The 14,340-nt window shown below is 42.7% G+C and overlaps 1 protein-coding gene and 1 long non-coding RNA gene across 7 annotated transcripts in view; one reads left to right on the top strand and one right to left on the bottom strand.

Moving 5' to 3' along the window:
• LOC147365857 (coiled-coil domain-containing protein 162-like) overlaps positions 1–14,340 on the top strand; it is a 210,639-nt gene that overhangs the window by 132,470 nt on the left and 63,829 nt on the right. For all 5 annotated transcript variants that reach the window (XR_015132916.1, XM_086317383.1, XM_086317382.1 and 2 more), the window contains 3 exons: positions 3,087–3,263; positions 8,982–9,099; positions 12,203–12,368. Coding sequence is in view for 4 of the 5 variants with exons in the window: in XM_086317383.1 (XP_086173509.1) it covers positions 3,087–3,263; positions 8,982–9,099; positions 12,203–12,368 (461 nt within the window). In the remaining variant the exon portion in view is untranslated. The remainder of the gene's footprint in view (positions 1–3,086; positions 3,264–8,981; positions 9,100–12,202; positions 12,369–14,340) is intronic.
• LOC147365859 (uncharacterized) lies at positions 6,027–13,476 on the bottom strand. Of its 2 annotated transcripts, none has more exons than XR_015132947.1 (2): positions 13,284–13,476; positions 6,027–6,287 (listed from the first exon to the last, which is right to left on the bottom strand). It is a non-coding gene; the product is annotated as an uncharacterized LOC147365859 (long non-coding RNA). The 2 variants fall into 2 exon arrangements; XR_015132948.1 differs by lacking the exon at positions 13,284–13,476 and adding an exon at positions 11,127–11,364.

Raw genomic sequence — 14,340 nt, 5'->3', positions numbered from 1 at the left:
AGGTGGCTTGTCAAGGTTTCTTGGTTAGGGAAGCTTGTGTCAGTGTTCTGGTGAGTGGAGCTGTATTTCTTCTCTCTGGAGTGCAATGAAATGTCCAGTAATGAGTTATGGGATGTCTATGGTTTTGGGGTGACTTTGGGCTGCCTGTATCTTGGAGCTCAGGGCTGTGTTCCTTACTGCTGGAGAATTTGCTTGGTATGTCTTGCCCTGAAACTTGTTTCGCCCAGAGAGGTTTACAGCATTATATGGAGAAGAGCAGAGTGAGGAGGGAGTTAGATGTGACCCGAATGAGATGAGGTGGAGTCAATAGAGGAGAGAGTGGGCTATTCAGCATCTCTTCCTTATGTGCACTCCACAACTGGACCACTCAGAGTTGTTCACAGAGTTATACAGAGAAGAGAAGAAGGAAGAAGGTGGCAGAGGTGGCCAGGAGGATAAATGGGGGGAATGAAAAGGAGGGAGACAGATCCAGCCAGTAATCAGTTCCCTAAGTGTTCTCCACCATCTGGAACACACAGAAATTCACAGAGTTGGGTAGAGTAGAGAGGGGTTAGGGAGGAGACACAGGCGACCTAGTGGAGAAAAAGGAGAGTCCAAAGGGAGAGAGAGCAGTTAAGCCAGTAATCTCACTCCCTAGTGAAAAATGGGTACTGAAGATTGGGTTCTTAAAGGTACAAAATTGGTAACAAATACATAGAAGCAAAAATTTAAAATCTAGAGTAGAGTTTGGAATTTCAAAAATATGATGTTAAAGAAAAGAAGAAGGAAAAGAAAGAGAGAAAAAACGAACAAACAAAAACAAACAAGGTTGCAAAAATTATACAGAAAATATAGGTACAAAATTGATAACTAATACCAAAAAGCAAAAGTTAAAAATCTAGAGTAGAGTTTGGAATTTCAAAAATACAATGTTAAAAAAAGAAGAAGAAAAAGAAAGAGAGAGAAAAAAACAAACAAACAAGAACAAACAAGGTCGCATAAATTATAAAAAAAAAAAAAATTCTGGTACAAAATTGATAAATACCAAAAAGCATAAATTAAAAATCTAGAATAGAGTTTGGAATTTCAGATATACAATGTTATTTAAAAGAAAAAGAGAAAGAAACAGAGAAAAACAAAAAGAAAAAAGAAAAAAGGGTCACAGAAATTATATAAAAACAAAAACAAAAAAAAACTATAGGTACAAAATTGATAACAAATACTAAAAAGCTAAAATTAAAAATCTAGAGTAGAGTTTGGAATTTCAAAAATACAATGTTAAAGAAAAGAAGGGAAAAGAAAAAAAAAGTCAAAAAATTATTAAAAAAAAAAATATATATGAAGTTTGCTTTAAAAAAAATAGTCTTTTTTTTTTGCAAAGTAATCGGTTATAAAAGTGGAAATTAAAGGAATAATAGAGGACTTAATTTTTTTTTTTTTTTATAGGCTCACTTGTTCAGTCGCACTGAGGGGAGGTAGGGAGGGATGCTGCAAACAAATAACACTGGTGTGTGCTCGCAGTGCCTCAGCCACACTGGGTCTGCCCGCAGTTCACGACACGTGTAGCCTCTCTGCCCACGCTGCTCAGGCTCTAGGTTGCTCCGCCGGGAACCATCCGCGGCCCGCCCTGGGCTGCCTGTACTTCCCGGGTCCAAGCCGCTCAGGTTCAGGCACTCGGGTAGTCCTCAGAGGCGCAGACTCTCAGTTGGGCCTGCGTTTTGTGCCCTTCCCAGATCCGAGCAGCTCAGGTGATGAGGTGTTTTGCGCGCGCGATTGCTGCGACTTATCGCCTCCCCACCGCTCGGTTATCTAGTTTTGCACAGGCACACCTTCTCAGGCAGATGTTGACCATCCAGACCCCCAAGAAGTTTTAGTTAGCAAAGAAGCCTGCTTACAGTTTTATAGATAATGTCTCTCTGGGGCTGCGATTGTCAATCGCTTCTGGCTCTGGCTGCCTATCACCGGAGGGGGATGGTCTGCCGCCAGCTATCTCTGTTCAGTCCTTTATTCTGTGTGTGGGTCTGGCGGTGTCATAGGTTAGGGCTGGCTTTTCGCGTGGTAGATATCCCACAGTCTGGTTTGCTAGCCCAAATTATTTCGCTCAGATAGTGCTCGGGGTATTTAGGCCAGATTCTTGCGATGCAGCCCGTGCGGCGCCTCCCTGCCCAGCCCCCGCTTGCTAATGGCGTGTGCAGGCGTCTGCGCTGCTTCTCCACTGGGAGAGTTACCGTAGGGCTTGCAATGTGCGGGTTTTAATTATTTATTTTTCCTCCCTGTTATGTTGCCCTCTGTGCTTCCAAGGCTCGGCACAGATTCGGCAGTGAGAAGGTTTCCTGGTGTTTGGAAACTTCTCTCTTTTTAAGACTCCCTTCCCGGGATGGAACTCCGTCCCTCCCTCTTTTGTCCCATTTTTTGTCTTTTGTATTTTTCCCTACCTCCTTTCGAAGACTTGGGTTGCTTTTCTGGGTGCCTGATGTCCTCTGCCGGCTTTCAGAAGTTGTTTTGTGGAATTTACTCAGCGTTTAAATGTTCTTTTGATGAATTTGTGGGGGAGAAAGTGTTCTCCCCGTTCTACTCCTCCGCCATCTTAGCTCCTCCTTCTAGCTTGAAGGATTTTGAGCATTATTTTGCTAGCATGTGAAATGAGTGTAATTGTGTGGTAGTTTGAACATTTTTTGGCATTGCCCTTCTTTGGGATTGGATTGAAAACTGACATTTTCCAGTCCTGTGGCCACTGCTGAGTTTTCCAAATTTGCTGTCATATTGAGTGCAGCATTTTAACAGCATCATCTTTTAGAATTTGAAATAGCTTAGCTGGAATTCTATCACCTCCACTATTTTTTTCATAGTAATGTTTCCTGGATGAAAGCAAATTGAACTGTCCTCTGACACACAGAGGAAGCAGTATCAGAAATGACAGATAAGAGGCACTTGGAAGAGGTTCATGCCTTTGTGTTCAGGCAATAGCAATCTGACCAAGTCAGAAGTTTCTTCTTGACAGAAGTCCTCTATTCTCTTTGAAAAATCTCCAGGGACTTAGCGAACTTCTGTGAGAGATTGAACAACTTGAATTCACCTCTGCACATTATCTCTTCTTCTGACTTCAGGTTCAACCGCCATATGTCTCACTATGCTCTTCGGGGGCAGATCATAGCATACTGCAACAGCCTGAGAGCCCTACTGGACGATTTCCCTACTATCAGAGATACTTTTTTCATGGTGGGACAACGACAAGAAAATAAGGAGTTGAGGGACTCCAGTGATGGCCTCAAGAATGACCCCAGGTGTGGAATTTTCTTTTGAGCTTGTTATTCCCCCATCCCCTCCCCACTCCTCCCAGGGTAGAGGTTTATTGAGTTTGGTGTTTAACCTTGATTTTCTGTCCAGAAGGGCAAAAGAAAAGAGTTAATACTCTAAGAATAAGAGTATCTTTGTATTTGAATACAGAAGGAGTTCTTTGTTTATGGGCTGTATGACTGCTTTTTCAATCTATGAAGTTTTGTTTTGCCCTGGAGTACCCAGAAATTTTCATCAGTCACACCCTTTTACATAAGCCAGAATCTAAAATAAGCAAACAAATAAGTAGACATAATCTAGAACTGTTGTGGCTTTAAATATTCAGGAAAAAAAAAAAAAAAAAACTATACTTCAGTGCTTTGGGTAAATCAGTGTCCTTCTGTACTTCTCTGATATCAGTCAGTTCGGTTCCATTGCTCAGTCGTGTCTGACTCTTTGCGAGCCCATGAATCGCAGCATGCCAGGCCTCCCTGTCTATCACCAGCTCCTGGAGTTCACTGAGACTCACGTCCATCGAGTCAGTGATGCCATCCAGCCATCTCATCCTCTGTTCTCCCCTTCTCCTCCTGCCCCCAATTCCTCCCAGCATCAGAGTCTTTTCCAATGAGTCAACTCTTCACATGAGGTGGCAGTGTCCTGCTAAGGATTCTAAGACACCCCAAGCTTATGAGATTGTTGTGATTGATTGGCAATGACCATGGTCAAGGAAAGGGAGAAAGGAGGCCTCCCTGCTTGTGTTTGCCATCTCCTTGACTAGAAGAGTCCCATATATTCTATAGGTTTAAAATTCTAAGATGCTACTTAATCCTTAAAGAGCTGAAACATACTGTTTAGTTTTAGCAGAGACACCCTGCCCCTGAACCAGAACCTAAATAGAAGAGGGGCCAGGGGAAGCTCTCCTGCAAAGAAGGATGCCCCTTGAGAGCTCTGTGGCCTTCATGGCTCTAGAGTAGACTGGAGTCTGGAGACTAGGCTGATGCTTGGCCATACTCCCAGGAGCAAGGAGTAGTGGTGTTGGCTGATGGGTGATTGAAGAAGGGACTAAGAGAGACGACACTAATACTCAAGCCCTTACTGTGTGACAGGCAGATCCACCACTCTCCCACACAGCTGCTTTATGAATAAGAAAGTGCTGTTTCCTCTGGGCAGGGGTAGTCCCATGCCAGGGTGCAGAGTTTGGCGAGTCAAGTATAGGCTGGATTTTAGCTACTGTTGGTTGCCTCAGAGCACAAACTGAACAATGGCACATGGTAGCTTTGGTGCCAAGAGCTGTATAGCAATGAATTAAACATGGTTCCCGCCCTTCAGGCAAGGGGAAATAGACAATGACCAAACATTGTGATAAAAAATAAAACTAAAGTATAATGAAAGAACCCACCAGGAAATACTCAGTATTATCTGAAGGATCAGGGAGGTGGGGATGAAGAACTAGGTGGGCTTCAGGGAAGGGGGTACACTAAACCTGGGTCTTGAAAAGACTAGTGTTTCAGGTGGACAAGGAAAGAAATTCAATTCAAGCTGGGAGACCCACATAAATATGAGACAGCATATCTCATGATATGAGACAGCCATGTGGACCTCCCCGTGGCTCCTGTTCCAGGGTATATGAGAATGAATTTGGGAAGCAGAATAGATAGTGCAACGGGCAAGATCCAGAAGTCTGCTCTTTGTCCTTCAACAAACAGGCTTCCTTGGTAGCTCAGACAGTAAAGCATCTGCCTGCAGTGCAGGAGACCTAGGTTCAATCCCTGGGTCAGGAAGATCCCCTGGAGATGGAAATGGCAACCCACTGCAGTATTCTTGCTTGGAGAATTCCGTGGACAGTGGAGCCTGGTGGGCTACAGCCCATGGGCTCACAAAGAGTCAAACATGACTGAGTAACTAACACTTTCACTTTCAAACAGGGAGAAGGGGGGCAAGATGATTGTTGGTGCCCATTTAGGAACCTACTGAAACTGCGCAGACAAGAGATGTTTAGGGAGGTTAAATCAGCGAGGTGCTGGGTTTAATGCAGAACTGAGTGAGGAGAAGGAAGAGGAATCTAGGATGTTACCCAAAGTCTCTGGCTTGTGAATAAAATGATGGTAGTCTTGCTGTTGTTTAATGGGTACAGAATTTCAGTTTTGGAAGATGGAAAAAAATTTTTTTCTGGAGATAAATGGTGGCAGGTTGCACAACAGTGTAAATGGACTTAATCCACTGAAATGTGCACTTAAAAACAGTTAAAATGGTAATTTTATGTTATGTATATTTTATCACATTTTTTTAATGGGGGGAAAAAAAGAATGGTCATGCCATTAAGAGGAGAGATGTGGAGGGGGAGATAATGAATCACAGCTCAGAGGCACCAGCTATGAATATCTTTCCTTGGTCTCCCAACAAGTCTCAGACTCTTCTTATTCTAGATGTTCTCCACTTTCACATACTTCCATTCCTCCACACATCCATCACAGCATCATGCTTGCAAATCTAGCTGCCTCTGGAATGTAAGATCCTTGAGGGCAGAGCCTATCTTCACTTCATACCCTGGGTGTGTACCTCTGCCTTGGACCTTGGTTTGAAAGAGAGGATGGGGAGGGGTAAATGAGCCCTCAGGAAGTGGAGGCAGTTCCAGCCCCTTTGATTCAATTATGAAATAATAGACCATGTCATCATCTGCTGCTAGGAATCTGGTATGAGGCTTAAGGAAGATTTGGAGTTACTGAAAAAAGGAAATGGACATGAGAGCTGATCAAAGGAAAGAAAACCAATTTTTCTTGGCGTGACACAGCTCAGACTGGAAACCATTTATTTGTTGCATCAATAAATTTAGCGGTGTGATTTCCTCCAGCTGTGCTCAGCAACATGTGACTAGAAGCAGAAAGCAGACTAGCTAGAGGGATCCAGAGTTGGAGTTTTGCTAGATGGATGGGCTGTAAGTACGAAGAAGTAAAGAATTGAAGGTGCTGGTGGGAGTGTAGTTCGCATGATCAGCTGTGCTCATTGTTGATTGTAGTGTTTCTTTGGAGCACCTTTGAACAAATAACAGAGATAGGACGAGATTAAGCTGGTTTTGATCTGCTCCAGGACAGGACACTTTCAAACTATGGTGGGGCTTCCCTGGTAGCTCAGATGGTAAAGAATCCACCTGCAATGCAGGAGATATGGGTTTGATCCCTGTTCAGGACAATCCCCTGGAGAAGGAAATGGCAACCCACTCCAGTACTCTTTCTTGCCTGGAGAATTCAATGGACGGAGAAGCCTGGTGGGCTACAGTCCATGGGATCGCAAAGAGTCAGACACGACTGTGTGACTAACTTTAACTTTCAGGACAGGATAGTCTGACTTTTTGGTGGCTGAAATAAGAGAAGTTCTCCAAGCTAACACCACCATACTTTGTTTCTGAACTTCAAATTACCTGTTTAAAATACTGAGACTTGAGACTAACCCAAGTAGAGTTTTAAAAATTTTAAGTTTCATATTCAGAATGTTTGATATGGAAAACATTAGACCTCAGTTAAAATGAATTACATTTTATTTTAGGAAATGAAATGGGTCATCTGAATTTCTCCTAAGGACCCAGAAATAATGACAATCAAAAACTGCCCCAGTGATTTCCAAAATGCTCTCTAGAAGGTGAAACCCTCCCATTGAGAGTCCTTGCTATAGACAATGGAGTGTGAATGGAAACTGCGCACAAGAGAGCTATGGGGTCAGTAGGACCTGAGGGGTAAAGAAGGAAGCATCTAAAAACCCTGGGTTCTGGTTTTGAGGACTTGGAGGTTATGGTTCTCTTAACACAGGACGAAGCCCAGGATCGGGGTGTGGGTGCGGGTGAGGAGTTCAGTTCTTGCCTTTTTTGACTGAGGTGGTCTGAGGCACTGCCAGCCAAGGTGGAACAAGTTGGGACCAAGGAACTATGTAAGGGCTTCTGAGGAACTGGCCATGTTCTATACCCCAGGCCAGGTAGTAGGTAACTGGGCTGTGTGAATCCTTAAACCAGACATATATGAATTATGTTTGTAACCAAAAAACTGCTATACTGGTGCCTAAGAAATGATAAAGTATTGAGTTGGCCAAAAACTTCAATCAAGTTTTTGTAATATCTTATGGGTAAACCTGAAACAACTTTTTGGCCAACCCAATATCTGAAGAGGGGCTTCCCAGGTGGCAGCTAGTGGTAAAAAACCCTCTTACCAATGCAGGAGACTTAAGAGATGTGGGTTTGATCCCTGGGTCGGGAAGATCCCCTGGAAGAAGGCATGGCAACCCACTCCAGCATTCTTGCCTGGAGAATCCCATAGACACTGGAGCCTGGCAGGCTACAGTCCATGGGGTCTCAAAGAGTCTGACACAACTGAAGTGACTTAGCACAACATAGGAAGGAGGAAGGAAAAGAGGGCCTGAGTCTGGAGAACTTGACAGGAATCTGGCAGGGAAGGAAGGAAAACAGAGGCTGGTCTCTGGAGCCTGAATTCTACAACTGGACAAATCTGTGCTTAAATCTCAACTTCTTCTCTTACAAGTTGGTTAGGCAAGATCTTTGTAACCTGGTTGGTCAGTCAGTCAGTCAGTCAGTACAGTCGCTCAGTCGTGTCCAACTTTTTGCGACCCCATGGACTGCAGCATGCCAGGCCTCCCTGTCCATCACCAACTCCAGTTTACTCAAACTCATGTCCATTGAGTTGGTGATGCCATCCAACCGTCTCATCCTCTAACCTGGTAGGGCCTCTGTGAACCAGGAACAGCATAGGAATGTCTCAAGTTTGTCATAAGAATTAAGTGAGAAAATTGTCACCCCCAGTATGGTGTCAGTGTTGTAGCCACACGTTCTGGGAAACAAACTCACTCAGAAGGACAATGCAGATAGTGGAGTGCAGTTTATTACACTGGCCGGCCCAAGGCAGAGTCTCCTCTTAGCCTAGGACCCCAACCAGTTTTTGTGAAAACCTTATATACCCCTAGGTGTACGTGCCCAAACCCACCTCCCTAAATTCCCTAAAACTAGCCTGAACAAAGGAAAAGAAAGATACAAAGATAACCGTGATTCATATGCCTTAGGCCTAGGTAGTTAACAGTGGACCATTATCAATAGGCCTGTGCTCATACCCCAATAAGCATAATAGAATTCATGATTCTATTTGGTTACACAGATAATTAGGGTATTCTTTTAGGGGACGGAGAGTCTAGGTATGAGCCCTGGGGCTCTTCCATCTAGGGGTCTGGTTTTCCAGTTGGTATGTGGTTTCCATAGATACTGGGCATATAGATCAGAGTCCATAGTCCAGCCCAAGATGGAGTCCTGCTTTCTGGCCTGTTCTGTTTCCTCCTTCAGTTCAGTCGCTCAGTCGTGTCCGGCTCTTTGTGACCCCATGAATCGCAGCACGCCAGGCCTCCCTGTCCATTCATGCCCTCTCTGCTTCCTTTCTTATCACACCTTTCCCTGCGTCTGTGCCCACGCCTTCTTCCCAACACAGCTGAGACTAAAACCAGCCCAACTGCTCTTCTCCCAGTGAGTTATTTATAACTGTGTCCCCTTTATTTATAACTGCGAGCTGCCTGAAAAGGAGTCCTGCTGCCCTCGGGCTTAGACATTTGATGTGTGTGTCACCGCAATGCGAGCTCTGGCGCTGCGGCTGGAGGGCGGAGGTATAAATAGTTCACACCGGGAGCCCCTTTTAGAGAGAGAAACGCTGTACTACCGGATCTCTCTTCTCATACCGCAGGAGTTTTCAGCCCTGGCCACGGCGTTTGCTGTCTGCTGATGGGAAAGTCTTCCTCAACTTATGGTTCATACCCCATCCTTCTGAAGTGCTGGTTATGTTCAAAACTCTGCCAGAAAAGGTTTGTATTTTTTTATCTGTGCCAGAATGGAAACTGGCTGTTTTTATGTCCCACAGTTAAACATGTCAGTTTCAGAGAATATCTCTTGTTGGTTTTTTTTCCCAGGAACATTTAATAACTGAAATCTCTCAGCTTCTCATATTTTGCTTGCTTTATTAGAATTTCCCTTGTGCCTCGTTATTTCATAGTTCTGCTTCTCCGTGGTCATTACTGAACACTAATGGAGCTTCTGAGACTCCTTATTAATCCTTAATTTCCTCCCCAGCTCCAAGAAAACCCCACCCTAATGTGCTGAAGCTGAAGAGAGGTTGAGATCACACTTAATCACAGTAATTAGCTGGTTTCTGTTTTTTCAGGAGTTCCTCTAAGTACCTCATTTACTGATAAAGGTTAACCATTAAAAAGAATAGATACAGAAATACGTAGTGCATTCAAGTATTAACTAAATAAAATGCAGTGTTGAAAATGGCAATTTGGGAACATTCTGATTTTTCTTTGTAAGTGAAAACCTGCTTAGCAATCTAGGATTCTCACCCTTTCCACCCCCTCCTTTTGAGGTGTGGGGCTTCCCTGGTGGCTCAGATAGTAAGGAATCTGCCTGAAATCCAGGAGATCCTGGTTCAGTCCCTGGGTCGGGAAGATGCCCTGGAGAAGGGAATGGCAAGCCACTCCAGTATTCTTGCCTGGAGAATTCCATGGACAGAGGAGCCTGGCGGGCTATATACAGTCCACGGGGTTGCAGAGTCAGACATGACTGAGCAACAAATACTTGTTGCTTCTGCTGCTAAGTTGCTTCAGTCGTGTCCGACTCTGTGCAACCCTATGGACAGCAGCCCATCAGGCTCTGTCCACTGGATTCTCTAGGCAAGAATACTGGAATGGGTTGCCATTTCCTTCTACCAACTAATACTTATTGAGGTGTAATTAACAAATAAAATTGTATATATTTAAATTGTACAGCATGATGATTTGATATACATTATAAAATGATTACCACAGTTAATACATTCATCACCTCACATAGTTACTTTTTTTGTTTTTTGGAGGTGAGAATGCTTATCCAACGCTAACAAAATTTCAAGTATACAATACAGTGTTAATAACTATAGTCACCATGCTGTACATTAGATCCTCAGAACTTATTTATGTTACCTCTTGACCACATTGCACCATTTCCCCCTTCCCCTGGTGACCACTTTTCTGTACGTTTGACCTTCATTTTTAGATGCCACATATGAGTGAGATCATACAGTGTGTCTTTCTCTGTGGCTTATTTCACTTAGCATAATGTCATTCAAGTTTACCCATGGTTGTAAATGGCAGTTCTTTTTTATGTCTGAATAATATTCCTGTGTGTGTGTATGGTTGTGTGTGTGACATTTTCTTTATCCACTTATCCATACACTGGATACTTAGGTTGTTTCCGTATCTTGGCTATTGTAAGTAATGCTACATGGAAGTGCAGATAATCTCCTTAATATATTGATTTATTTCTTTTGATATATCCCCAGAAGTGGGTTTGCTGGATCATATATTATAATCTTATACGCAGCAGAATGAAACTAGATCCCTGTCTTACACCAGTCACAAAAATTAACTTCAGGTGGATTAAAGACAACTGTTAAGACTGGAAACTATAAAATCTTAGAGGAAAACCAGGAAAAAGACTCTTTGACACCAGTCTTGGCAATGATTTTTTTGGAAACAACAACAAAAGCATAGGTAACAAGAGTAAAAATAAACAAGTGAGATAATATCAAACTAAAAAACCTCTGCTGGCAAAGGAACAAATCAATGGAAGGAGAAGGCAACCTACATAATGAGAGAAAATATTTGCAAACTATATATACCTAAAATATGGAAGGAACTCATATTATTCAATAGCAAAAGCAAGAACAAAACAAAACAAAAAATTTTTAAACCTATAATCTGATTTTAAAATGGTCAAAGGACCTGAATAGACATTTTTCCAAAGGAGACATACCAATGACTAACACATAAATGAAAAGGTGTTCAACATCACTAACCATCTGCTGCTGCTGCTGCTGCTGCTGCTGCTGCTAAGTCGCATCAGTCATGTCCGACTCTGCGACCCCATAGACGGCAGCCCACCAGGCTCCCCCGTCCCTGGGATTCTCCAGGCAAGAACACTGGAGTGGGTTGCCATTTCCTTCTCCAATGCATGAAAGTGAAAAGTGAAAGTTAAGTCGCTCAGTCGTGTCCGACTCTTCGTGACCCCATGGACTGCAGCCTACCAGGCTCCTCTGTCCATGGGATTTTCCAGGCAAGAGTACTGGAGTGGGGCGCCATTGCCTTCTCCGACAGGGAAATGCAAATCAAAACTGATGAGATATCACCTCACACCTGTTAGGATGGCTGTTATTAAAAAAGACAAGAGAACAACTGTTGGTGAGGTTGCGGAGAAAAGGAAACATTTGCACAGTTAGTAGGAATGATGATTGGTGCAGCCATAATGGAAAACAGTGTGGAGATTCCTCAAGAAATTAGAAATAGAACTACCCTTTACTTCATTTATTCACCATGAGCATTTTTTTAGGGCTTTTAAAAAATACAAAACTGCTACGTTCTGCAGTTAAGTCATAATTTTTCTCTTTTCCTTTGCTGAATGTTGATATTTAAGATCCATTGTTTGTTTTTTAGTCTTGTGTTTAAACTATATTGTTAAGTAGTTACGTTTTCCTTACAGGTAGGAAGAAATAACAGCCCTTAGGGCAGTGTTGTCTGAATATGAGTCCCGGCTAGGAATTTATTTGTGAACTTTGTAATTTGTTGATCATTGGTAATACAATCATATTTTGATGTGGTTTTGGCCACCAATGGCTTTAAAGAAAGAGAAACACGTTGTTTTAATTCCCCAGAAGGAGTTACCTTGTCAAAAGACATATATAACCTGTTATAACATATATAAAAGCTTGTTGTTCATTTTTTCAGTTACTATCTTGTAGATATTATTATGTATTATTCTGTGAAAATGTTTATTTAAAAATTCTTAAATATATTGTCCCTAATCAATGCTCATATATTTTTGTGTTCCCTTAGAAATTTCTTGAAAATTATTTCTTTGTATTGATTTTACTCACAGGTAGCTTTTAGAGCCTTAAAGCTAACTCTGCAGCTGATAGCCCCTCTTCATGACATTGTGGCCTACCTTTTCAGTTTTGCTAAACTTGGAAATTGTCCAGCATGTTTTGAATTTCCTCTGAGTCCTAACCCTCTGAGAGGTGACTGGGGAGGAACTGAGGGTATTGGTAAGTGATTAAAGGTGATTGAAATTGCCTTCAATATTCAGTTGAAATTCCATGACATGCTTTTTTTTTTTTAAGCTTTATTGAGGCATAGTTGAATAAAATTTGAGTGAACAATATAATATTTGATATACATATACAGTATACACTGTGGAAGGATTTCCCCCATCTAATTAATTACTGTGAAGCCCTTAATGCTCAGAAAGAGAGAGAGAAGTCGCTCAGTCGCATCCGACTTTTTGAGATCCCATGGACTGTAGCCTACCAGGCTCCTCCATCCATGGGATTTTCCAGGCAAGAGTACTGGAGTGGGTTGCCATTTCCTTCTCCAGGGGATCTTCCTGACCCAGGGATCAAACCCAGATCTCCCCCATTGCAGGCAGACACATTACCGTCTGAGCTACCAAGAATGCTCAGAAAGACAGGACTAAAATATTTCCTCATAAATGACAAAATGGCAAAGGGAAAGTCCCATCATATACTGTCTCCAAACTGATTGATTCCACATTTGTTGGCTAAACCACAAAGTATGCCAAGTCAGAATTGGGCCTGGGGTTTTGCCCTGCCTTTGTCACTTGGATTACTGGAAGCTGGGCTCTTTACTCTCTGGGTCTCTGTTGTCATCTGTAGAATAAGGGTGATGATAACTGTCTTAGAAGGTTGTTCTGTGGATTCAGTTCAGTTCAGTCGCTCAGTCATGTCCAACTCTTGGCGACCCCATGAATCGCAGCACACCAGGCCTCCCTGTCCATCACCAACTCCCGGAGTTCACTCAGACTCACGTCCATCGAGTCAGTGATGCCATCCAGCCATCTCATCCTCTGTCGTTCCCTTCTCCTCCCACCCCCAATCCCTCCCAGCATCAGAGTCTTTTCCAATAAGTCAACTCTTCGCATAAGGTGGCCAAGTTTCAGCCACCTCATGCAAAGGTGAGGTGTTTACTGGAGTTTCAGCTTTAGCGTCATTCCTTCCAAAGAAATCCCAGGGCTGATCTCCTTCAGAGTGGACTGGTTGGATCTCCTTGCAGTCCAAGGGACTCTCAAGAGTCTTCTCCGACACCACAGTTCAAAAGCATCAATTCTTCGGCACTCAGCTTTCTGTGGATTCAAATCTGTAAAAAGTTTAGAAGGATGTACAAGTACCCTTTAAATACTAGTTTACTTTCATTCCCTTTCCCCTCCTGGCCTTCCTGAAAGGTCAGAGCCTTGCAGACAGCCCTTAGGTAGCTAACAAGACCCAGTTGGTAGTCCTGTAGTAAGAATAGTTGAGGCTTTAGTTTTATCTGCCCATTGCTAATCCAGGAACTTCAACTCAGCACGATTTCTCAGATAAACACATGAGATGAAGACACTGAGATGCTTAGTAAACTGGGTTTATCAAAAGCAGTGAAACTAATCTTAGTATTTTAATAATTTGACTCCCATCCAAATTATGTCATTAGTCATGTAAATATTAATTAATTGATAGCAATATATTATAACATAGTAGCCAAGGATTTTAAAGTGTGAGAAGAGCCAAAACAATGAGGTAACATGCCTATTTAAACCTAAGTGATCTTAAAACAAATGTGATATAATTTGAATCTATTCCTCTCTGGCCAGTGCATCAAGGAAGTGTTTGTGGGAGATTCTGACTTGTTCCAGGAAGAAGATTGATGCCTATATCTGAGGAGAGGAGCATGAAGGACTAGGGTTGGTGCTGCCCCAGCAGAGAAAGCTCAGAATTACTGTAGGCCTACTAGCAATTCTTCAATAAGCATCAAGAAATTACAGAAGTTCCAAAGCACTCTTAGCTCCTTTCCTTTTGCTAATCTGGGGACTGTTGTAAAAGGGGTTTACTCAAAAAATAAACTAAAATGCTCTCAGTAGAGCTGGATGTTAGTTGAGGAAAGGAAGAAAGGAAAATAGGCCAGGAAAAATGCCACCCCCCACCTCAAGAAGGGGAGACAGATATTATATGGAGATGAGGAAGAGCC

The sequence above is a fragment of the Bos grunniens genome, chromosome 9, assembly GCF_055505025.1.
Source record: "Bos grunniens cultivar Pamir isolate PY7600 chromosome 9, Bosgru_T2T1.0, whole genome shotgun sequence".
Lineage (NCBI taxonomy): Eukaryota > Metazoa > Chordata > Mammalia > Artiodactyla > Bovidae > Bos > Bos grunniens.
This window is presented reverse-complemented; position numbering and strand designations above follow the sequence as displayed.